This window comes from Thamnophis elegans, chromosome Z (genome assembly GCF_009769535.1).
Source record: "Thamnophis elegans isolate rThaEle1 chromosome Z, rThaEle1.pri, whole genome shotgun sequence".
Taxonomy (NCBI): domain Eukaryota; kingdom Metazoa; phylum Chordata; class Lepidosauria; order Squamata; family Colubridae; genus Thamnophis; species Thamnophis elegans.
The window spans coordinates 105700858-105727065 of NC_045558.1; the positions used below are offsets into that span (position 1 = coordinate 105700858).

At 38.9% G+C, this 26208-nt stretch overlaps 1 protein-coding gene across 1 annotated transcript; it reads left to right on the forward strand.

Moving 5' to 3' along the window:
- LOC116520572 (ADP-ribosylation factor-like protein 5C) lies at positions 1-26208 on the forward strand. The gene is made up of 6 exons (XM_032234822.1): positions 1-69; positions 14043-14103; positions 16030-16177; positions 19777-19860; positions 21220-21371; positions 24017-26208. The coding sequence occupies exons 1-6, from the start codon at positions 24-26 to the stop codon at positions 24063-24065; spliced, it is 540 nt and encodes a 179-aa protein (XP_032090713.1). The 5' UTR covers positions 1-23; the 3' UTR covers positions 24066-26208.

Genomic DNA, 26208 nt, shown 5'->3' on the forward strand with positions numbered 1-26208 from the left:
CTTCTGAAGCTGTGAAGCTCGGGATGGGTCAGTTTTTTGCTAAACTCCTGAATATTTTTGGAAGTCGCGGTAAGATGTCTTTGAGCGCGGCGCGCCCGCGTTTCCTCCCTTTTTATGACACAATTCCCGGAATGCTAAGTATGGATGTCAATCAGATCGTGTTTACCTTTTACGAAGTTGTCCACCAACTTCCCCTAGTTTTTTCCTCTCCTCTCTTTCTTTCTCTTTAAGTCCCAGTTTTACTTTGTTTCTTATTTTGCACGGACCATGCCTTCACACACTGCATCCTTGTCTCTCTTTTGTTTCTCGTTTTTAAATTTCACGTATTGTCTTTCTTTTCATATGCGATTCCTTTTTTCATTCTGTTTTTCCCTTTTCTTCCTCTCACTTTGCCCCGGCAGCATTTCCATTTGATTTCCAACCTTCTTTTATTTTATTTTTTTCATTTTTCTTTCTCTCCCTTCCTCTCTTTTTACATCTTTTCCTTTTTTGTTCACTCTTGTGTTCCTTAACTACTTGTTCCTATTCCCTTTTCTTCTTTTACTGTTCCATTTGGAATTCTTGGAATTTGTGCTTTCTTTGCTTTTTGTGATTTCACTCCCTGTTTTTCCTACTATTTTTCTGTTTCTATTTTCTTTTTCATTCTCTCTTTTAGTTTCCTTTTTCCCCCAAGGACTTTAGTACCATGTTCTAGGGTTAAATTTTGGGTGTGGAGCCATGACCTTTTCAGCATATCAACTAGTAGCTGGTGAAGAAAGCTTTTGTGCAGCTAACCAGAATTTGCAGTTGTTGTGCCAGCACTCAGCCCGTAGCATGTAACATTTGAGTGCATGTGTGCTTTAGAATGACAGGGATGATGTGCGTTCAGGAGGACTGAAACAATGAGGGAAGGAAAATAATTGATTGTTCATGAAAGTCTTTTGGAAAGGGGTAAAGTAGTTGTGAATTATAATGCTTCTTTTACTACAGAATCCATAATATGATATTTGTGTTTTAATTTTAATGACCTTGCATTTTATATAGGGCATTGAAGATGATGTAAAAAAGTCAGTCTGGAAAATGTCTTCTGTGTGCACTTGCTTGGTGAAATGAGTGAACTGTCATTATTTGTTATTTCAGGGAGTCCTAATAAAGACAAAAGGGCATGGCCCTTTCTGATCTGATGTTGAAGGGCTTCTTGTGGCAAGCGGTATGTGCTTGGATGTGAGAACAAACGAACAAGTGTGTGTGTGCTTGTGTGCTTGGAGTGGGAGAGTGATGGAAGAGTTAGGTTGTAAAGCAGCAATGGATGAGAACAAAATGTTAAAAGCAGAGGAAATTAAAGCAGGCAATAGCAGAAAGTTTAAACTGCTATATTTAAAGGAATCGGCTAGCAGATAAATTTTCACATCCTTATGAAAAACTTTTTGTTTCCAGTTTCTCCTATATATTGGTATCTGAGACAGTAACAATTTAGTCAGAGCAAAGTTTTCTATACGTTGGTCCAAATTTGTCCCTTTTATTGTTCTCTGGGAGTCTGGGAATAGCAAAAGTTTTTGAGTGGGTGGGAGTATTTGGGGTGTTTACATGGAAACTTCTGCCTTTCTTTGGCATGGTTTATTAGCTTAGGCAAATGTTTGGCTACAAGAATAGTTTCCATCTTTTTTTCTAACTCTTATATGTTGGCATGGCCTCCCCCCCTTTTTTTTCTAAGCAAGATGGTTTACATTCCTTAAAGCCTGGAACTATAATGACCTGTGGATATTCAGTCTTCTAGTTTATTGCCAGTTTTAGACGAACCTTTGCTCCTTGACCTGCATGTTCAGAAGATACACATGATTGAGAACCAATGCTGAAGCTATAAACATTTCTGCATGTTCAAATGAACATATTATATTCATATGAGTTTCTTCCATTCTAGAGGCAAAACTCCAAGACCAAGAAAGGATTTTCAGCATATGTTATATATTCTGGTTTCACACTCCTAAACATTGCTGAAATATATATTAGGAGTTTCTTGGAATCTTGGAATTTTGCCTCCAAGAAAGGAAGAAAGTCACATGAATACAATATGTACATTTGACATGTACATAACATCAGCACTGATTCATGACAAGAAGTAAATGCAATGAAAGTTGCCAGTATATTATGAAGCCCCGGCTGGACTACCCTTTGCTCCATGCCCTATGATTTCAATATACCAAAATGCACGGGATGGTCTGCAAACATCCAGGAAATCACTTGGTGCCAGGCTAGATCTAGAGTTTTCTATATTTTGATGTTGCAATGTGAACCACATTGTTTAGATTTGTGCACTCTAGGCATGGCATCCCATGCCTGGGTTCCCAATAAGAGCTGTAGCTATAGACTGGGAGGGAGAGAAAGGAGAAGAGAGGAGGAGGGGGAGGCAGGCAGGCAGGCAGGAAGGAAGCCCAGAGAGTGATGGGTTCTTATTTACCATTCAGGAGTGATGCTTGGTTGGCAAGGAAATGAAGTTCAAGGAATCCACCAATAGGTTTCATTGTTTTGTCACATATTACAACAGTCGGGACAACAGACTAGGCATATTACTCCAGTGGAGGAATTGGAAAATATTATGTTAGCATGTTGGGTAATGTAGTGGTTCAAATTTAATGGCCATGGTATACGCTAGGGGTCCCCAACCCCCAGTCCATGGACCAATCCATGGCATGCCACCAAATGTCACAACAAGCAAAGCCCCATCTGTGGGATGCAATCAATACACAAAAACATGCCCCCTCTGGTTCGCAGAAAAATCTCCATCCAACAGAACTGGTCCCTGGTGCCAAAAGGTTGGGGACTGCTGGTCTAGGCTACAGATGTCCTGACATTTCGCCTGCAAATGTGCATCTTCAAAGGCAACATATTGAGCAAGGGTTGACTGAACACCTGTCTTTACAGCCAGGTGACTTGCTTGGGTTTTTCTTTAGCGGAACCGATTTCTGATTGATGCAGGATCACTAAACCCTGAAGCTCAGTATTGCCCAACAGATACTGCCTGTGGAAACCTACATATTATGCCAGTGTGTTTTTCTATCACACACAGAGGCTGTTGAAGAAAACTTTCATATGGACAACTGGCTATGACCTATAAGGTAGAAAGATTTTCAGAAATCCAAAGGGGAAGTGATCTGAGAGGAGTTGATGGAAGTGCCATATGTAGAGACGATACAGGTAGCATGCACACAATTGAGCCCAAAATTTATGTTGCAAAGTGAGAAATTTGCTCAGGGAATTTTGCTCCATTTTACGACTTTTCTTTCCACATTTTGTTAAGTGAATCATTGCAGTTGTAACACAGTTGTTAAGTGAATCTGGTTTCCCCATTGACTTTCCTTGTCAGAAGGTCGCAAAAGGGGATCCCCTGACCATAGGATACTGCAATCATCGCAAATGTGAATCGGTTGTCAAGCATCCAAATGTAAATCATGTAACCATGAGGATGCTACCATAGTCATAAGGGTGAAAACTTGTCATAAAAATTGTCCCTTTCAGCACCGTGGTAACTTTGAATGGCCACTAAATGAATTGTTGTAAGTCGAGGACTACCTGAGTCCACTTGAATGCCCCTTCTGACTGCTGCATGCAGTATGAAAAAACAGGTTTCAACTACAAGCAGTCTATTCCAAACACCGTCCCTTGTGGATTCTGATGTGTCTGAGCTTGCATATTTAACACTGCAAAATATAGGCATTCCTTCATTATTTCCAAGGTTTTCTCATTACGTATCAGTCTGGAATACAGCACCAAACCTTTGCATTTCCCAATACGTTCATATGCTATAAAAATGCCAAACGTTTGGCAGATTTCCACAAAGAAAGGATCATTCTTAAAAATTAGCTACGATAAGTACTACGCAGGTGTGTTTTGTTGTTCATATTGTTTTTTCAGCATGTTCACATGTGCTAAGATGAGGCTTAGTCCAATGAACACAAATGGGAACAAGCAAAATCAATTTTGAGTTTGTGTGTTTTTCTTCTTATTGGGCCTAGAAGAGAGCCTTGGAAGCCTTCATTTCTACATTTACAATGGACCAAAACTGTAATAACATTAATTATGGTTTGTTTAAATTAGCGATCGTCCAATTTCAATTTGAATGTTTTCACTAATTTAAAAATATGGCTACTTATATCGAAAGTTGCTCCAGGTAATAAGCTATGTTTCCACAAGTGAGGCTCTTTCCCAGTATGTAAGCTTTTCCCCCAGTTGCAATGTATGGCTATGAAAGTTGGACCATAAGAAAGTCTGAGCACCAAAGAATTGAGGCCTTTGAATGATGGTGCTGGAGAAGATTCCTGCAAGTCCCTTGGACTGCAAGGCGATCAAACCGATCAGTCCTAGAGGAGATCAACCCTGACAGTTGTTTAGAAGGCCAGATCCTGAAGAAGAAACTCAAATACTTTGGCCACCTAATGAGAAGGAAGGACTCATTGGAGAAGAGCCTAATGCTCTTGGGAAGCATGGGAAAGATTGAGGGGAAAAGAAGAAGGGGACCACAGAGAATGGTGGCTGGATGGAGTCACAGAAGCAGCAGGCATGAGCTTAAATGAACTCCAGAGGATGGTAGAGGACAAGAAGGCCTGGAGGAACGTTGTCCATGGGATTGCAGTGGGTCGACACAATTTTGCAATTAACAACAACAGGCTTTAATTCCCAGAACTCCAGACTGTTATGGCTACTGACGACCATGGGATGATAATCTGGCACCAATGGAAAGTGATAGAAATCTTTACTTTTGAACAGGACTCACAATGAAGATTCATTGAGTCTTAACGTTGTCTATCTTGTGCCATAAAATATAATATGTATGCAGTCAGAAGTTGTTTTTGGACATTGTATGTTGGCGCTTCCTCACTAGAGGTTTTTTAAAAAAATACTGGACAACCATTTGACAGGTAGGATCCCTTCCCATTTTTAAAAATTATGGCAGATCCCAAAAGAGCTTTTGTTTGTACTGATTATATTTATTAATATATACTGGATTAAAATTTTAAATTGATGCATTCATCGAATATTTATTGAATGCTGTAATAATAACAGTATTAAATCCATTAGATATTAAATATTTTCATGAAAAAATATTTTTAACAAATAAAACTATAATGAGAAGAGTGACATTGTTTTAAACTTTTGAAAATATTTTCAATATTGGGCAAATTATTTTGATTTTGCAGACCCCTGAAATGGTCCTGGAGGAACTCCAAGGTCCTTGGACCACATTTTAAGAACCATGGTTCTAACAGATTAATGTCTCTATCTTATTCTAGGCAGAGGGCTGTAGCCCAGAAAGCAGAAGATAGAACTGGATGAAAATCCAACATGATTATATTTAATGTTGAATTTAAATTACATATAATTAATATAACTGCAATATTTGAAATGCAGCTGGATAGTTAACCATTTCTCCTTTTGTATCATGATACAAATTATAATTTGCACCAAAGTTTTCATCAGCCTCAGGCTGTATTTTTCTGTCATAAATTACGCATTATAAATTACAAGACTTCATTCATATAGAATAAGGCAAAAATGATGTGTATCCATGCACACACACTCTTTTGAGTCCATGTATGGAATTTGAAACAATGCTTGCTAGCGGTATTCTTTTGAGAGTATCTTGGGATTTGTCTGTATTTAGACAGAACAAATTATGCCATTGTGTTGTTTCTTTATGTTTAAGTGGGCGCTTCCTTCCTACTCTGCAAAGCAAGTAAGTTTCATATAATGTCGCTGCCAGTCTTGTTCTTAGAAGAAACAGATTATTTTTTTAAATAGGGCTGCTTGCCAATTGAAAAGGTAATCTTGTTATCTTGTTTTGCCATATAAGGAATTCTTAGACTACCATAGAAAAGGAGGGGTTGTAATGTACAGCTTGCAATTTGAAACAGTTTTTCTGAACCTTTACATGGATTTAAACAACTATGTCTCAGAGGAAAAACGTCATTCATATGTCCTGGTTATAATCTGCGTTTAAATCACTTCTCAGCTTTTTGGTTTTCGATTTCTTCTATGTGCAAGTAAACCTACATTTACTCCAGTTGTTATATGACTGTTTCAAGTTGCAGTAGCTCTGAAAAAAAGAGTAACTTTCAACTAGTCCTCGCACTTATGACTGCCGTAGCCTCCTCACAATCAAATGAACAAAATTCGGGCACTTGGCAGCTGGGGTATTCACAGTGGTTGCAATGTGCAGGGATCTTGTGATTGCCATCGCAACTTTCCCAGTCAGCACCTGAGAAACAAAATCAGAAGGGGAAGTTGGATTAACATGATTCACTTAACAAATGCAGAGATTCTTTTAACAACCATGGCAATAAAGGTTGCAAAAATGGGTGCAATTCACTTAATAACCACTTGGCTTACCAATGGTAGCACTGGTCACAATTGTGGTTGTAAGTCAAGTATTGGGTCAAAAGTTCTCTAGGGAGAAGTGTAAGAGAAGGAAAGTCCCATTTCTTTAACATGAAATGAAACGGAAGAGTGTTTCATGATCTGTGGCAAACTTTGGGTTTTGTTTTGGTTTTTTTCATTCCAAACTGCTCTCTCTCCTTTGTTCTATTGGCTTGAGGTCAAAGGGAGTGCAAAAATAATAATAATAATGTTTGTTTGTGAATTTTGTTTTTATGTAGCTTTGAGGTGCTTTTTGTTTCAGCTTCCTGATGTCTGTGCTAAAAGGGCATGCATCAGTATGGGAACAGATAGCACAGGGAGCATAGCCATTTCAGTCTGTACAACAACAATGGAGGAGCACAACTCGTAGTGGCCAATTTGGCATAGCCAGCTCACTGCCGCCAGCTTGTCACTGCAAAGAAGCCATCAAGTCATTGCAGGACAACTCAACATGGTCAATTTGCTGCAGGGACAACTCACCATGGGCAGCCAGAGGGAGAACTGGTCGGTGGACGAGAGAGCAGATGGGCAGAGTGCAGATCAAGGGTAGGTTCTGGCAGGCACTACTGCTGGTTTGCTCATATGCATGCCATGCATGCTTGATGCACACAGTGCGCGCATGTGCAGTGCAATTAAAATTGTTCTGCACATCCACAGAACTGAAAAAAACAAGATGGCGGCACTTATGGCGCCACCCGGAGAACTGTTTCGGGTTTGTGGCAGCCTAGGTCACTACTGATTCCAGTGACCCAGGCTCCAAACTTCTGCTGGTTCAGCCAAACTGGTCTGAACTGGTAGGAACCCACCACTGGTGCAAATTAGCCTGAGGTTTACAATGGAGTGAGATTGAAAGGGTGGGCAAAGCACAGAGCAGCAGCAGCCAGAAGCTTCACATTTTCACACGCTGCCACTGCTGCTGCCATTACACTGAACTCTGGTTCATTTGGAGTTTGGGTCATTTGACAGCAGTGGTGGCCTTCAGCCATCCGGTGGCAGTGCCAGTGGGCAGGGCAAGTGGCAAGGAGGCAGCGAAGAACGGATGCATCCCATTTTCACATCCCCTACCACTGTACTGAGCTTCCACTGCTGCTATTGCATAGCCCAAACCCTGCAGCCATCCCTGAATGCCAGCCCACAACAATGATGGCGGTAGGAGTATGAAAATGAGACATGCATGGTCTCCACCGCCTGTCCTGCCCACTGCCACCACTGCTGAACTCGCTGAACACTGCCAACACTGCCAAATGGCCCAAACTCTAAAGGGCCAGGAGCTCAGCACAGTGGGGGCAATGGTGGCAGTAGTGTGTGTGAAAATGGGAATCCTCCAGCTGCCACTGCTGTGCACTCTGCTTACCCACCTGGCTCTCATTCCAGTGTGAGTTGGCGGAGATGAGCTGGCTGTGCCAAAATGGCCATTCTAAGTTATCCTAGACCCTACAGTGTTTGATGTCTGTCTGTCTCTCTCTCACTCTTTCTCCCCCCCCCACACACACACTGGCTTTTAGATATTTGTCAGCAATCATTGTGCATTCCTGGGGTCTCCCAGTGCATACCTAGCAATGATGCCTTTTTCACCTGTAACAGAAATCTTTCATTGGTAATTCCTGCTTGAATGCTTTTATTAATATAATTTTCATTAAGAATTTTAATTACAATAGTAAAACCTGAACTTAGGTAAAGAGGAAAGAATGAAAAAAAAAGAATAAAAAGTAAGAGGAAAAAAGAAAAAAATATATAAGTACATAAAGAAGAGATTTCTAATTTTCATCACAAGTATAAGTGCATATAACTCCGGAGCCTGGGGAAGGTGAAAACGGGCCCCCTACTGTGGTGCAGGAGGTGACTAGACCACACCCACCATGGACACACCCACCCAGCAACCGGGCAGAGAACCCATTGTTGAAATTTTTTTTGTTAATGAAAATTTTTTTTTTTTTTGTTACTTAAACAACACATACCCACACCAGTGGGAAAAGAAAAAATCAAAACACAGAGAAGACAAAAAGAACAAAAAACAAGGCAGGGGAAAAAAAGGGGGGAAAAAAGGAAAAGCAAAAGAAGAAAAAAGAAAAAAAACACAGGTATATATTATAAAAAAGTATATCAGCTGGTTACAACATGTTTTGGTGTATCTCTTCCATTAATTCATATTAATTCAAATATCTTAACTCAAATGTTTACCATATTGACATCATTATACCTCCACTTTTAGTTGACTACGGTTATTTAAACATCCTTCATCCTTAACTATGCCAAAGATTTAATCCATAACCACATGCTAGCATTTCATTTACTTGTTTGTAAAATCCTCTATTAACATCAAATCCTCATATCCTGTTTTAGCTGAACATCCATAATATTTAATACCAAAAATTCCATCTTCCATGCATATAGTTTATTATCATTCTCCCTTCTTTATGTAATTATATCGTATATCGTAACATTTTCCCCATATTAGTTAACATTTAACTGTATATAGTTTTATTTTATTTTTTAATAGTGATAATTATTGTGATTAATAACCTTTGTATATGGTCCAAAAATATTTCCAACCTTCCCTTCTCATATCCAATTATTATTTATCATATCAACTCCACATTATATACATTACTATCAATATCAATTATTATTCAGCTATGTCTATTACAAATAAGAATAATTAGGTTTAGCTAATTTTGAATTGTATTCTTCCATCTATCAGCCTGTGTCTCCCCAATAACAAAACCTCCTTAATCCAATTACCATTCGTGGATCAAATTCTACAAATGTCTTTATAAGCAAGTCCAAACAGGAATATCTTCGCACCTTTTTGCTTAGGATGCCTCTCATATAATGTCCTAGGCATTGTCCTACGCTTGTTGCACTTTTCAGCTTGTCTTTAATTCTCAGTGGTGGTATCGGAAATTTTGCAAATGATGTTTCATAAAGTATAAATTCTTTAGTGCTCCTCATTCCTCCTGCGCTCTGTCTTTTGAAATAAATCTTCTGTATGGCCTACTAGAACCTAGTAGGAATATTTTATTTTTATTTTTTATTTATTTTTATTTATTTGTTTTGTCAAGCGTGTATAAGATAATAGATATAAGTATAAGTGTGATTATGAATACATGAAATGGAGTCAGTAGGACAGGGATGGTAGGCATGTTGGTGTGCTTATGCCCGCCCCTTACAGAACTCGTAGGAAAGGGGTGAGGTCAACAGTAGACAGTCTAAGGTTAAAGTTGTGGGGGTTTGGGGAAGAAACCACTGAGTTAGATAATGAATTCCAGGCATTGACCACTCTGTTGCTGAAGTTGTATTTTCTGCAATCGAGTTTGATATGGTTTACCTTAAGTTTGTATCTATAGTGTGCTCGTATATTGTTGTGGTTGAAGCTGAAATAATCATTGGCAGGTAGAACATTGTAGTAGATAATTTTATGTACTTACGTTTACGTCAGGCCGAAGGCAGCCTAGTTCTAAGTTGTCTAAGCCCAAAATTTCAAGTCTGGTGGCATAAGGTATTCTGTTGCAAGCAGTGGAGTAGAGGACTCTCCTTGTGAAATATGTCTGGCCTTGCTCATTTGTGTTAATGTCCGATATGCAGTGCGGGTTCCAGAAGATGAGCTGTATTCGAGAATTGGTCTAGCAAATGTTTTGCACTGGTTAATAGTACAGTGTTACCACAGAAAAAGCTACACAGGATTAGGTTAACAACTCTTAATCCTTTTTTGGCAATGTTGTTACAGTGGGCTCTGGCACTTAGAACATTAGAGATGAGTATTCCAAGGTCCTTGACAGGGTGGGGGTCGTCTACGAGTTCGTATCCACTGGAGTATATGCTGGAGGCTTAACGGGTTTCTTCAAACAGGGATAAAGAAGAATATGAGTAACATTATCTTTTTCTTCTAATACCACTTATAGATGATAAGGGGGTTAACTTTCCTTCTCTGACAATTGTCTCTTTCCCAAATCATAGATACCATTTTAAACAACAATAGCATACAATATAACATTATTTTTGGTCTACACTTATTACACTTTGAGCAAAAATAGCCAAAATAGCAGAAAGCAATTACTCCGCAAAACTTCACTGTCAGCGTCTTCTCCATCCACATGAAATACGGTAATATGTTCAAAACAGGATCTAAAAATGTAGATTTTGCAACTTGCCGTTTTCTGCTACCTTTGAATCAGCAGTAAGAAGAAAACCACTGACAAGAATAGGGAGGAAGTAATTATCTGCTTTGTAATATAAAATTTTAGGAACTCTTAACACTTGTATAATACAATATGAGTATAACATTTCCAATCAATATTTATACAAAAATTTAAGCATCTTTTATAGACTTAAAATTATGAAGTGCAACATCAGAAACAATCGAAATAGGACTTGGCCAGTGACATTTCTCAATATCAGGATAGTCTCATCATTTCTGTTTATTGAAAAGATCAAATTAGGATTAGTAAAGTGTCAGGCATGCAGTGGTTCCTTTAAGAATCTTTGGCCTGGCACACATTCTCTGTCTAGTTTCATCTTTATTATGCCTTTTCATTAAAGGGGGGGGGAATAGCAAAGGGTAGAATGTGTTGTTTTCAAAACAAAAAATTCCTTTCTAGAAGCTAAAAGTTATTCTTGGTCACTGCACCTCGGCACCTGACCGGAACCAGCGGGGTAGAGATGCCAGCGTGGAATAAGATTGGACCATGTGATGGATTTGTGGGTGTGGGGACAAGATCATGAACTTTCAACTGGGTGGGAATCGTAGGTAACTTCCAGAATTGGGATTCCACAGATGTACTAACATGTCTGACTTATTAAATTGGAACTTTTAAGGATAGTTTTGCCTTGGACTCTGATTTAATTCTGCATGATATTTGGAACCCTGATATAAAGCTCACTTCAAAATCCTACTCAGTAATGAAGCCACACCTGAAGAAGTCATATTACTTCAGCATCATCTATCTAACAATATTTGTTGGATGAAACAGAGGAGGATGGACACCACGGGTATCAAACTCAGTGTGTCATGTAGCTGTCATGTGACATATTGCAATTTTTTTCCCTTTGCGGAGCTGGGGTGGGCGTGTCCTGGGTGTGATGCATCCGGCCTGAGGGCCACCAGTTTGGTACCCCTGGTGTACCCCATTCCTGAGTTCCTCAGAGAAATGTATTCTCTTCTAAAGTGAAGCCATCAAACTCAGATGTAGTCAGGCCTCAGTACTTGCAACAAAGGCCAGCTAGGATAAGCTGGAAGCATAGTCCAAAAATTAAAGGGGCCAAGAGGAAAAACTAGACAATCAAGAAAAAGGAAATGATATAAATATTGCTCTAACACCAGTCTGTCAACAAAACTGTTTAGTATTCCCTTTTCTTTCTTTTTGATGCCTTCAAATCAGTCATGACTCCTGGCACCTGCCTGGACTAGTTCCTGTAGTTTTCTTGACTAGATTTCTGGAAGTGGTTTGCCATTTCTTTCTAGATTTAAAAAAGAGTGACTGGCTCAAGGTCACCCAGCTGGCTTTATAATCCAAGGCAGGACTAGAACTCCCAGTCTCCAGTTTCTAGCCTGGTGTCTTTTTTTTAATAAGAATTTTTTATTTTTATTTTTATTAAACAAACAACAACAACAACATCTTACAATACATCTTGTAGAAAGTGTGTCAATTGGTTACAATTAGCTTTCGTGCATCTCTTCCACAATCATTACTTATATTCATATCAAATGTCAAAGATTCTTAATCATTCTTACTATCAACATAGCATAGTTCTCATTTGACTGAAATTGTTTTAGTGTCCTTTTGCCTAAAATAATCCATAGTTAAAAACACAACCACCTGATGGCATTTCATTAATTATTACAAAAATCATCCAATAACCTTAAGCCTTTATAACATATTCTAAATAAAGATAAGTTGACAAAGTTTCTAAGCCCTTTTTCACTGTTCACTGTTCACAATTTGTGTCCAAGTTCCTTTTTTTATGGTATTACATATATATATATCATTAACTGTATCTCTTATCATTATCATTCCATTATTAGGTGTTATCATTAATATTGGTTAACAAAAGATCCTTTACTGTTTATATCCATTTTCTTCTCCTCAAACCAACACATATGTGTACCTTATTGCCATTATGGATTATTTATTTAACATAACAATCTAAAAGTTACTAAATTACTACTTACTAATTATAAAACTTAGTTAATTTATTGTTATCAACTTTCATATATCCAATAACATTACACCGTTATAACATATTCAAAATAAGAATTAATTAACAACATTTCTAAACCTTTTTTCCCAAATCACTGTTTGCAATTTATATCCAAATTCCTTATGTTAAACCAGTACACACACACACACACACACCTATATCTCTTATCATTTCATTATTATTGTTGTCATTAATATTTGTTAACAAAATCATTTACGAAAATCTCTACCTTAGAACCCTACAATACTCAACACTGGATTAAGTATTCAGAAATTACAAAAAGGGGATAATAAGGATATGTTACTATCAAGGATATTTTCTCAGTGTTTTATACAAAGCTAGCATAGTGTCTTTGAACCTTCACCTGCCTAGATCTAGGTAGTACCAAATAAGATATGGAAACCTTAGTCACATGGATATTCGATTCTAGATTTGCAGATTTTAAAAATCCTAATTGCCTCAACTTGAGTTTGGAGCCTCTAGCTACAGAATTGTTCTTCTAGGACCGTGATGGCGACCCTTTGGCATATGTATCACAGGTGGCACGCAGACCCCTTTCTGTGGGCATGCAAGCCATCACCCCAGCTCAGCTCTACTGCACATGCACACATGCCTCCCGCTAGCCAGCTGGTTTTTGTGTCTCTGCTGCGCATGCGCGGGAAGTGGGCGGATGCGAGAGATGCACGCACATGCATGGGGTGCATGTGGGGGTTACATGGGGTCATGCATGCGTCGGGTGGGATGCATGGTGTGGTCACATGTGTATGTGCAGGGGGATGAGGGTTTATGCACGCATTGCATTATGGGTACGCTATATTGCCAAAAGTATTCACTCACAATTGCTTCTGATTATGTGGATGGGTGAGCAAATACTTTTGGCAATATAATATGTGCGCTCTGTAGCAAGTGCGCACGAACACTTTTGGCACGCAACTACAAAAAGGTTAGCCACCACTGTTCTAGGACACCTATGCCAGGGATGTGTGATACACTTGTTAATGAAGACTCCTCCCATGGGGGTAAGATGAAAGGCGAGATAAAAATATTAAGCTGCAATTAAATCAACTGAATTGATTTCAGACTGGTAGGATTACTGATGGTTTGATAATAGAAAGCCTTGAGTTGTGTTCATAATGCATGGACCAGGCCAAATCATTATATCTACATTACTCAGGAATTCCTAATAAATCTACAGGCCAACCAAAAGATTTGAAAAGGGTTAGGGAGACAGAAAGTACATGAGTTGCATGCATATTTGTTTAGGTATGGATGGAAATAAGAGATTCAAGCTATTTTTCTCATGTGTTCGGCAGTTAGTCTTGAGCAAACCTTCCTTCAGTCTTTTCCTCAATTGCATTGTTGCAACAGTAATTCAGTTTATGGGTGAATTTAAGAAGTAGCAATTATATTTTACCACATTAACTCTGAAATATTGTAACCTTGTCTTCTTCTAGAGCATAAGGTGATAATTATTGGATTGGACAATGCTGGAAAAACCACCATCCTCTACCAGTTGTGAGTGTCTCCTCGTCTTTCTCCTTTTTCAGTATCCAATGTCCCGCTTAAATAAATCTCTTGGTCTGTTTCCTTTGCAACAGAGTTTAATCCAGGAGTAGGCAAGCTCATACATATCCTGTGAGTTGCATACCTTTGTAATCTTTTTTTTTCCTTTGCAGTTCCCAAGCTTACCAGAGTCATGCCATCAGAAAGTTGTAGCAAACCTCTAAATTATTACAGTGCAACAAACTTAACAGCGAATCAATTAAAAATGAAACCTGAAGCTCCAAAATTAAGAAACATCCACCTCTGTGTCTCTAGTGATATCGTTGTGTCACTACTGCATATCCCTTTCCTGAAGTTCTCAGGAGAACTCATGTTAAAAAAAAGAGTGACTTTGGCCACAAAAAGACTGATTACCGTGCTTTAATCTGTAGTTGGACTTATAAACTGGAAAGGTGCTTTTAAAATTCTGGTTTGGGGGATTCTGAGAATTGAAGTCCACACATTTTAAAGCTGCCAAGTTTCAAACACACTGTATTAGAACATACTTTGCATGTTACAACTAAATTGTGGCTCCTTTGTAATACAGTAGTCTAGGATATATTCAATTTCCAAATGTATTTGATGGGTGATATTGACTGTTTTATACACATTTTGCCTTTAGGGTATATCCATTAATCATGTATGAAACACATATGGGCACATTTCTCATTTTTGGAGGTAAAAATCCAGAAAAAAAGAAAAGACCTACCTTTTTCTGTTTAAAATAATAGTAACATCCCAAATATTTGGCTAGGACCTGATAGATGGATAAAAATGCCAAATTTAGTTTAAACATCTGGCTGTAGAAGAAGGAATGGCAGAGCCAGGGAGAGAGGTTTAAAAAAAAGGAATCCGTTTAGAGTTCTTACATAGCTATGAATGGGGTAGGTCCAGCTCCCCTTGATTACTATTGAACCTGACCTAGCTCTAACCAGATGCTGACTGTTAGCTGAGAAGATTCCTGGGTGTAGGCTTCTAGCAATAAATCAGTTGCATTAAACTTTTACATGTGGATCTGTTTTTTCCACATCTGACATGGCTTGGCTGTGTAACAAAGAAGAATCATAATATTATTTAGTATTATATATGATACATCTCAATTTTCAATATTAATAAATTAATAATTTAAACAACCATGTCTCCCTATCTCAGACCCTTGGGAAGGACAATAGGTGGACAAAAATGCTAAATCTAGGTTAAAAATCTGGCTGGCTGTTATAGGGAACAAGCTACATATTTGGGGTATTCTAAAGGGACGGATATAGGGATGTGGTGGCTCAGTGACTAAGATGCTGAGCTTCTCAATCAGAAAGGGCAGCAGTTTGGTGGTTTGAATCGTTAGCACCGCGTAACAGAGTGTTACTTGTCCCAACTTCTGCCAACCTAGCAGTTCAAAAGCATGTAAAAATGCATGTAGAAAAATAGAAACCACCTTTGGTGGGAAGGTAACAGAGTTCTGTGCGCCCTTGGCTTTTAGTCATGACCACGGAGACATCTTCAGACAGCGCTGGCCCTTTGGCTTAGAAACAGAGATGAGCACCGCCCCCTAGAGTCGGGAGTGACTAGCACATATGTGCAAAGGGAACCTTTACTTATACCTTTTTAAAGGGACAGAGCAGAGAATGTCTATTTTAACTGTTGTTCAAGGGACATGAGAGATTTATAGCATCCCTGTTCTGTTTCTTACTATCCCCAAAACAAGAATCAAGATTATTATATTAGTCCCTGTGTGTGCTTTTTCTAGTAATTTTTTTCAATTTTTCCAAATCCTATGGAACATAAATAATTTGAAGGCTTAACTGTCTCAAATATTTTGGCCTTTTTTTTTTTTTTGAGATAAAAGTGTATGGGGAGGATGGGACACTAACAAAGCACCTTATGATTTTGGTCTTCCATCAGCCTAATGAATGAAGTTGTGCACACGTCGCCTACAATTGGTAGCAATGTGGAAGAAATCATCCAGCACAAGACACATTTCCTCATGTGGGACATCGGTGGTCAGGAAAATCTGCGGTCTACTTGGAACACCTACTATTCCAACACAGAGGTAAGTTGGGTAAACATTAGTAAATAAATTAAGGAAGTAAAATAGATATAGAATAGGGGGGAGGATAATGATCCAGAGTTGTGTCTCTTGAGCTCTCACCAGTGGTGGGTTGCCAATTTTTTTACTATCGATTCGGGCATGTGTGTGTACATGCATGCAACATTTGCAGCACATGTGCAGAAGCATCCAGATGGGTGGGCAGAGCCTCCCGCAGCTGTTACGGGCCAAACCGGGAGCAACCCATCTCTGACTCTCACGTTACAATTATTCCATAATCTACATTTATTAAAGCCTTTTTGCTCTTTGGTCATTGGTTAGTGGGACACCATACACTAAATATTCAGGCTCTAATGCTATCTTTGGTCATTGGTTAGTGGGACACCATACACTAAATATTCAGGCTCTAATGCTATTCAGATACGAGCTATACTTACTCATAGGGTTCCACCACAAAACCGCGGTCGTCTAAAGCGCACTAGACGAAACCGCGTACCTGACGTCATCACAGTGCGATGAAAAAAGCACGCTGTGAGTGGTAAAGCTAAAATTAACGCGTAAAACTAAACCTAACCCCCCCAAACCTAACCCTAACCCTTAACCTAACCCTAAACCTAACCCTAAACCTAACCCTAATGCTTAACATAACCCTAAACCTAACCCTAACCCTTAACCTAACCCTAACCCTAAACCTAACCCTTACCTTTACGTGAATTGGCTTGCTTTAAAAGCGCTTTTTAAAGCTCCCTTTTTTCTCTGCGGTCATTGTTGTCGCGCTGCTGATGACGTCAGCGACGCGCTTTAATCGGGTGCGCTTTAGTGGACCGCGGTTTTGTCGTGCCACGACTCATAGAAGGGGGCAAAAGTCTGTACCAGAAAAGATATGTCATTTTATATATATACAGTTCAGATATAATTGCTTAAAGTCTTTGTTCGAGATACAGGTAGTCCTTGACTTACAAACATTCATTTAAGTAACTGTTTGAAGTTACAACAGCACTGAAAAAGAGACTTATGACCAGTCTTTGCACTTACAACTGTTGCAACATCCAAAGGTCACATGATCAAAATTTAGGCATTTGGCAACCAGAATTGACAGTTGCCACATTTTAGAATCATGTGATCACAGTTTGCTACCTTCCCAGGCGGACTCTGATAAGGAAAGTCAATGGGGGGGGAGCTTAATTTGCAACTGTAAATTCTTTTAACAACTGCAGTGATTTGCTTAACAATTGTGGCAAAAAATGTTGAAACCCAGACACAACTCACTTAACTGCCTTGCTTAGAAATGGAAATTCTCGTCTCAGTTATGATCACAAGTGGAGGGTTACCTGGATATGGTTTCAGAAATGCCCATCCTAGATCCTTTGTTTCTTCTCTTGTTTACACTTAGCTTCATAAGCAGCACATAAGGTTGTAAAATTTTGGCAATAATTCTTGGGATCACAAATTTGTATAAGCATAAACTACGTATGCTAAGTTTAAACAAACAAAATTACAGTTTTGCACAAGGGCAGAGTATTTTTTTAAAAAAACTTAAATGCCAATGATCATAAATACATATAATTAATATACTACTCTTGATTGATGCTTTATATTGGTTAAATAGGGACCCGGTGGCTCAATGGCTAAGACGCTGAGCTTGTCGATCAGAAAGGTCGGCAGTTCGGTGGTTCCAATCCCTAGCGCCACATAACAAAGTGAGCTCCCGTTACTTGTCCCAGCTTCTGCCAACCTAGCAGATAGTATGTAAAAATACAAGTAGAAAAAAATAGGGACCACTTTGATGGGAAGGTAACAGCATTCCGTGCGCCTTCACTGTTTAGTCATGTCAGCCACATGACCATAGAGATGTCTTTGGACAGCACTGGCTCTTCGGCTTTGAAACGGAGATGAGTACCACCCCCTAGTCGAGAACAACTAGCACATACGTGCGAGGAGAAACTTTATAGGTTAAATCTGAATTCATACTAGGATGTGATTAATTCTGGGTTGAGTTTATGTGGGTATGATGCTTACCCAAAATATTAATCAATATTGAAATGTCAAAAGGCTTGTGGTTATGCTAGTCCCCCTTATAAATTGATAACAGAGGCAGAATCAAAGGTCTCAAAAGACATCAGCTTAGACAGGGTTTTTCAGTCTTGCTAACTTTAAGATGTGTAGATTTCCCCAGCTTGTTGGCTGAAGAATTCTGGGAGTTGAAGTCTATATATCCAAACAATCCCGCAGTTGAGAAATGCTGATTCAGAGGCACTATTTGATGAAAGCTAGCATGAAATTATGGTATTCAGAAATACTGTTCAAGCCACTTCCAGCCAATGTTTCTGTGTTTAGTGGACATGCTTTTTAACAATATTTTTTTAGTTTTCAAACACCATTTGGGTGGCACAAGTTGCCTTGATATAAAAGGAGGTTTTGTGTATCTGTTCTCATGTTTGTTTTCAGCTGTGAAAACCAGACAACTAAAATGTAAAATTTGCCACTGAATTTGAGGGCAATGATGTGGGAAGGATGTTCCAGATACCTCTTAGATCTTATGTTGGGTTTCCTCTAGTAGCTGTTTTCTGTCACTCTACTTCCTCTTGTATATTGATGTTGTGCGATCGCATGCAGAGTTATTGCTTAGGTATGCATTTTGTGGGGGATGGGAATTACCCGTGAATCTTGATTGTATTATGGTTTCTGTTTGGTACAACAAAGGCAAGTTGAGACTCATTCTGCATATGTCAAAACTGAATTCTTGACATTTTTAGATATGAAATGTGATTTTCTTCTCTTTCCTTCTCCTATATGCTTTCCAGACAGTACACTATTTGCCACGTAGAAATTTATTCCTACCTTTCGAATCTCTTTTTAAAAATCTCCCTGGGGAAGATGTCTAGAGAGCTCCATGTCCCTCCCTCTGCAGACAGGCCCTGAAATTATTTTATTCTCTGGCTTCCATGAATTATGTTCTGATGTTAAGAATGTATTTTGATTATTTAACTCTGTTGTTCCTGGAATGAAGCCAAGCTTAGTATTTGTGCAAAATAATGTACCTGGTTTAGGAAACACTCACCCAAACTTCTGAACTTCCTGACCAATATATTAAGCTATAATACTAACTTAAATCTTAGATGTGAGCAAATGAGGCATGCATTGAGGCTGCTGCTGTTAGATTTCTAGTTCTAAATACTCCTATTTAATTTTACTTGCATTTTGTCTCCTGGCTAGTCTTCTACTTCCTTCCATCAGACAGATAGTTTTCTACAGCCATCAAAAATGTTTACTTTTCATTCTTTTGAAGTTTTCCTGTGTGATAGGATCTTTCTCCATGCCTTCTGATATTGCCTGCTTCTCCTAAACAATGCTGTTTGGGGCACACAAAGACTGGCACTTGAAAACTAGGCTCACAGGAATGGTTTGCTTAATAGTATCTTATTGAGTAAGATAAAATTGCTTAGCTCACCCAATGTGCTATATCACAAACATGGTTTATAGATCACACTTTCTGCAATATATTGTGCTTGTAGTGGGTTGTATGAACCCAGCCGCTGCTCCAATTCTGTTCACTTAGTCTTGATCAAGTTTATAAATGTGTTTTTCCCCCCTCTGATCAGTTTGTCATCCTTGTGATCGATAGCACAGATCGTGAGAGGTTGACAGTGACAAAAGAGGAACTGTACAAGATATTAGCTCACGAGGTGAGTTTGCCTGCTACCACAAGCAGAATGTATGTTGTGCGTGATTTCAGTTATTACTCCACACCTGTTTTGTACATTTTATATTCCTGGGCATCTTTTACAGTTGCTGTTACAATGCTGCTTGTACCAATTACCTTTTAAACGCTAGAATTTCACCTTCCTGCTGCTGCAGCAACCGACCCTCAGTCCTGATCATCTGATCATTGGCAGATTTGAGTAGACGCTTGTCGGTTGGTCTGCAGGCCCACGACAACCATGAACTGGATGACTGAGAATTTCTTTTAAATTGTAGCTACATTATTCATAATTCACAGCAGTTTATATAGAGCCGAGGTGGCGCAGTGGTTAAATGCAGCCCTGCAGCCTACTTCAGCTGACTGCAGTTCTGCAGTTCGGCTGTTCAAATCTCACCAGCTCAGGGTTGACTCAGCCTTCCATCCTTCCGAGGTGGGTAAAATGAGGACCCGGATTGTTGTTGGGGGCAATATGCTGACTCTGTAAACCGCTTAGAGAGGGCTGAAAGCCCTATGAAGCGGTATATAAGTCTAACTGCTATTGCTACTGCTATTGCTTTATTTCAATGATGGTTTGTAGAATAATTATGAGTGAATGTAGTCATGGTGGTAGGCCATAATTAATGGTTTATTAAACCACAGTTGCTGGATTCCATATCATGCTTTTCTTTGTTATTTTTATATTAAATTTATATGGCCTCCCATCACTTGCACATGACGCTGGGGGGGCATATATGGTTAAAAGAAAGCTAAGAATTACAACCTACCATTATTAAATCAGTTAAAACTAGTTATAAAGTACAAAAGGACAAGGTGTGCAGTCTAAGTTAGTGCAGTGCAATTATACTTACAGGATCCATACCTCCTTGGGATCCTCAGGCCCAATGACACATCCAGGTTTTGAGATTGATCCACAAATTGCTTCCACAAATAAACAAATCATTTTGGATTGACACCTCATGCTAAGCCACAGGCACACTTTTGTGGCTGTCTTCTGTTCTGATCTTTATGTGATAGTTTTACATATTATTTCTCTCGTTTTGAATGAATCATGATAGAAACTGGAGGCAAACACCTATTCTAACCATTGTGCTATGGGAGTGCAGTGGTTAGAATGCAGTACTGCAGGCTACTTCTGCTGACTGCTGGCTGCCAGAAGTTCAGCAGTTTGATTCTCACTGGCTCAATGTTGACTCAGCCTTCCATCCTTCTGTGGGTAAAATGAGGACCCAGATTGTTGGGGGCAATATACTGACTCTGTAAACTGTTTAGAGAGGGCAGTAAAAGCACTGTAAAGTGGTATATAAGTCTAAATGCTATCGCTATTCTCTTTTCCTTTCTCCAGGATCTGCGTAATGCAGCTGTGTTGATATTTGCCAACAAGCAAGATATAAAAAATTCCATGTCTACCTCTGAAATTTCTAAGTTCCTCACCCTGAGCTCCATCAGAGACCACCCATGGCATATTCAAGGTTGCTGTGCACTCACAGGAGAGGGGTCAGTAAACCAGAATTCTCCTGTACCCTAGGAACAGCTGACGTCTTCTCTCTCTACAAGAAGGGTGTCACACTCGATTTCACTGAGGGCCGCATCAGGGTTGTGTTTGATCTTGGTGGGGGAGTGGGGTGTGTGGGGGGAGGATGGGTGTGGCCAGTTCAACATAACTCATGTAGGAGTGTCTGTAGTGGCCCAAGCGCTCTGCCAGGGAAAATGGGTTCCTGAGTGCCATTTTCTGCTGTGACAGTCTCTTGCAATCCTCTGCCAGAGAAATCAGGCTCCCAAGCTCTGTTTTTGGCTACAATAGCCTCCTGCAACTCTCTGCCAGCAAAAACAGAGCTCGGAGGGCTGGGTGTGACCCTCCCAAGCTCTGATTTCGATGGCAGAGGCACAACGTGCCAGTCCTTTGCTATTTCCAGAGAGGCCCCGTGGGCCAGATCTAAGTACCCCGTGGGCCTTAAATTTCACAACCCTTCTCTAGAATGAGCGTCTTAAACTCAGATGGGGGGGTGACATTAAGGCTGCAGATCAATGCCTTGCATTCAAATATGCAACAGATATTAAATGCAAACAGCTATCAATTATGTCAATTTCATCAATAATAGTAAAATTATTTATTATTTATAAGTAATAATTTACAGATTAAATGCAAATGATGCTATTGATGACACATAAAAGCAAAAATATACTGTCTGCCATAACAGTAAAATATTTTACCCCTGTGGCTGCAATTTTTATCCCCCGTATCATATCATACATTCCTGAAGTCAACTAACATTGACAAATGGAGATTTCAGCAGCAACAGTCTCTGCACACCTGCAGGGCAATTACATGCCAGCACAGCACCTGTAAAGGTTCAAAACCTTCAAAATCCCACCAGGGCAGCTCTGCAGCTCCTCATTCTTTGCTGCTTCCTTGCCTGATGGGCTTTGTTGTGGGACAGCAGTGCAGTGCCATTGGTTTTTGTGGCATTCACAAACCATCTATTTAACATCCTTGCTGTAGAATCTGTTACTGTGTGAAATGAGCAAAGAGCAGATGGAAGTGCCAATCTTAAAAGGCATCAAGTTTCTCTTGATTAAAAAAAAAATATTCCTTCTATGGGCTAGGAACATAACTTGCAGATAGTTATATTGGGCATAGAAAGCAAAACAGTTCTGGCTTTGGCCAATAAATTCAATATTGCATAATGTAGCTTTCCTATCTCCTTGCCAAGCCTGGATTGAAACCTTGGAACACTATTAAACAGATTAAGGCTATTTTATATTGTTGAAATACGTCATGGGTGGAAATGATTGTGCTTAATAACTCATCTAATGTGAATTGATAGATTTTTAATAATGGTTCTTAGAAACATTAAAGGTTGCCAATGCTGTCTGCAATGTATGAATGTGGGAGGGGTGTGGGAAAGAGGAAAGTATTTCCTTAAGATATATTTGTTTAATATATCCATGTATAATTTCTCTAAAGAAAAACGTATGTTTCCTCATACAAAGTATCATAAAGATTGGCCAATCAGTTAGAATTAATTGAAAAAATCATTTTCACTGTGGATAGCCTTAATCATGAAAGACTATTTGAAAGACTGGTTTCTGGTTGTTTCTGCATAATATGGTTCTATCCAGTGGGATAGAATTGGGATTCAACCAGTTCACACCTATTCAAGAGAACTGGTTGTTAACTTTCTAAGCAGTTCGGAGAACCGGTTGTTGGAAGAAATCTCCTTTTGGTTTTTTCCATTTTACAGGGCTAATCTTGTAAGGAAGACAGGAAGGAAACATTCTGGTGTTGTTTCAGGCCTAATCTTCACTGCTCTACTTACAGAAACTGCCTCTCCGGTTAACCCTTATCACATTGTAACAGCTAAGGCAAAGCATCAGTCAACGTGAGTGATGTTGAATTGGCCACGCCCACCCAGTTGGTCATTAGGGCAGAGAACTGGTTGTTAAGTTAATTGAATCCCACCACTGGTTCTATCCTTTGGACTCAACTCATATTTGAAATTAAGAAAAGCAAAAACATATCTTTTTGAAAGTGAAGAACACATCTGGAACCCTTAGCCTGTATCTTGGGTATAATTGTTGCTTAGGGGTAGGTGGGGCTGGTCAGAAAACACCCATTTACCAGCAGCAAAACAGTAAAGTTACTACATTAACTTTTCAGATGCTGTCCATTACTTCAGTTTACCTTTTTTTTAAAAATATCCTGAGCATTTAATTCAGGAGTCTCCAAACGTGGAACTTTAAAACTTGTAGACTTCAACTCCCAGAATTCCCCAGCCAGCATAGAGTTGCCAGGTTTGGAGACCCCAATCTAGTTGAAACTATCTACATTTTTTTCTTAGCTGATATCTTTCTTAGAATGCATGTGGAGATTCAAGCAAAACCTAGAATTTTTTTTTTTTAAATAAGGAGGCTAGAACCTGGAACAGTATGTCATGTGCCTTCCAATACAATTCTTTAAAGAAGTCAATTGATGCTTCCTATCTAGTAAGCATTGGAGGGAGATCTTGGACTTTTCTCTGATAAAAAGAAGAAAATGATTTCTCCCTTGAAAGGATCCAAGTTAATATCAGTTTTCTTCTAGGAATTGTGAATTTTGGGTTTTTCTACCGTAGTATTAATCATTTTTTTTCTCCACTCAGCCTTCCTGCTGGTTTGGAATGGATGATATCTCAAGTTGCTGCCAAGTAATCAGCCAGAACTACTTTGGGACTGGGGGGAAACAAACCAACCCTTATATTTATTTCCACTTTGCAAAACTCTCAGGATCTGTTAGACTTTGGATGGGTTTTTTCCCTTCATGAAAGGCATCAGTATTTTATTAAAATACTTTCTTAGGAGATGTCATATTATAGGAGGAGTTGCATTTATCCTGTGGAGAGATTCTTCCTGGACTTCGGATCTAAGCGTATCACATTGGAAAATCTGTTTACATCACACAACTATGTGGCTTTGATTTTATATCTTTCCAATCAGAATGGGAGACTGTATTGAGAAGTGTTAAGTCCTATGAACCAAAAAAAGATTATGGAACGCTGTTGAGTGAAAAAGACAGCATTGCTTTTCCTTTCCCCGGCACTAAAATGTTTTGCATTATCATTATGAAAACAACAAAGAGGGTGGAATGTTATTTTGTCAAATGTTATTTCATGGATTTAACTCTGCCTTGTGAGATTCCTGGACTGCTTTCCAAATGAAGAAGTAGCCAAGGAAATTTTGAAACAGATGTCCTCATTTCTTCATCTTCTCCTAAGATTGCTGTCATTTCTTCTGTCCTATAGGTAATTCTTGACATGACCATTCCTTCAAAATCACTTGATTTTTGGGGGAGCACTTGCAGTGTTCTATTGGTCACATGACTGTAATGTGTGACCTTTTTTTTTTGCTGTTTTTCTGATTATTGCTGGTTTCTGGCAAAAAGTTGCCATGTGAGTGAATAGATTTGCTTAACTGCAGGGTTCCCTGAACAACTATATGATTCACTTAACGATTGCAATGATTTGCTTTACAATCGCAAAATTTACTGGTCATGTGCATTACTTTATGACCACAGTCACTTATGACTGAAATTCTAGAGTCCATTGTGGTCATATGTCAAGGACTACCTATACATCCAATAAATAATTTGAATGTTGTGTTGTTTTAGAATTTTCCAAGTCTCCCTTTTTTGTATTTTTCTGAATCTGTGTGTGTGTGTGTGTGTGCGTGTGCGTGCAATGTGGCTGCCAGTGAGGAAGATGCATATCAGGAAAGAGTTCTTTCAGCTGCTGTTTTGAAGTATTTCTTTCAAACAGGTCAAGGCAAGTTTGGGAGTTCAAGTGAAACAGGTGCTATGAAAGTGTGAAAATCCATAAAGGTCTTCCTTTCAATCTATCTTTTCTTCTTTTAAGAGGAACAATGTTAGGTTCTGATATTATAATAGCTTAATCTCAAATATAACCTAAATAAAATTATACATGCTACTTCTGGTTTTAGAAATGCTTGCTATCCATCTGTAGGACAGACTGACCTGGGCACAAGGGAGAATTGTGGCTACCAGTCTTGCCAAAACAATTCCTCCTTGTACAGTTTATTATGTATAAATGTAGTTAATGCCATATTTAGTCTGATCTTTCATGCAGCAGTATAAGATAGCTGCCTCTATAGCTTCAGACTACAGAGAGGAGATCTTCCAAAAGTAATTTCATCCAAGATTTTTTTTAAAAAAAGCATCCTATAAACAAAGAAAAAAGTAACTGTCAAGGGGATAAGTTCTTTTCACTTTGCATGCTTCTAATATAAAACAATGTTTCTGAAACTTGGCAAATTTTAAGATATATAGACTTCAACCCCCAGCCATATTTGAGGAACACAGATGTAAATGAGTATTCAGAAATGATTCCTGATATAATTTTTTTCTGAGCAGTGTTTCCCCCCCCCCCAATCTCATTATGCAGTCAAGTCATCCCCTTACATGTATAGACCAAGACACATGACACATGGTGGCAAAAATGTAATATAGTCTTCCTGAACATAATGCAAACTATCTGTTTTTAAATGGTCAATCCCAGGCTTGGAACTGTGGAGAAATCAGTATTAAACATACCGGGAAACTTTAATTTATTCAGCAAAATGATCAGAAATCTCATTTGAAGGTGGTATGCTCATTCATGGAAGTTACAGAAATATCTGCTTTTAGCATTAGAAGGTTTGGTGCTGTGTAAACGAATGTTATTTGTCTTTTCTATGTCCAAATGTATTCTTATAAAGGTGGGATTTTTAAAAATATTTCTACGTATGGTCTCTTTGAAAAGTAAAATAAAGTATTTCCTCATTAAATGTCATTTATTTTGCA

Coding starts and splice junctions, on each gene's coding strand:
- LOC116520572 (XM_032234822.1), top strand. CDS start 24: ATGGGTCAGTTTTTTGCTAAACTCCTGAATATTTTTGGAAGTCGCG. Junction 16,178..19,776: donor CCTACTATTCCAACACAGAG/GTAAGTTGGGTA, acceptor CCCTCTGATCAG/TTTGTCATCCTTGTGATCGA. Junction 21,372..24,016: donor TGTGCACTCACAGGAGAGGG/GTCAGTAAACCA, acceptor TTCTCCACTCAG/CCTTCCTGCTGGTTTGGAAT.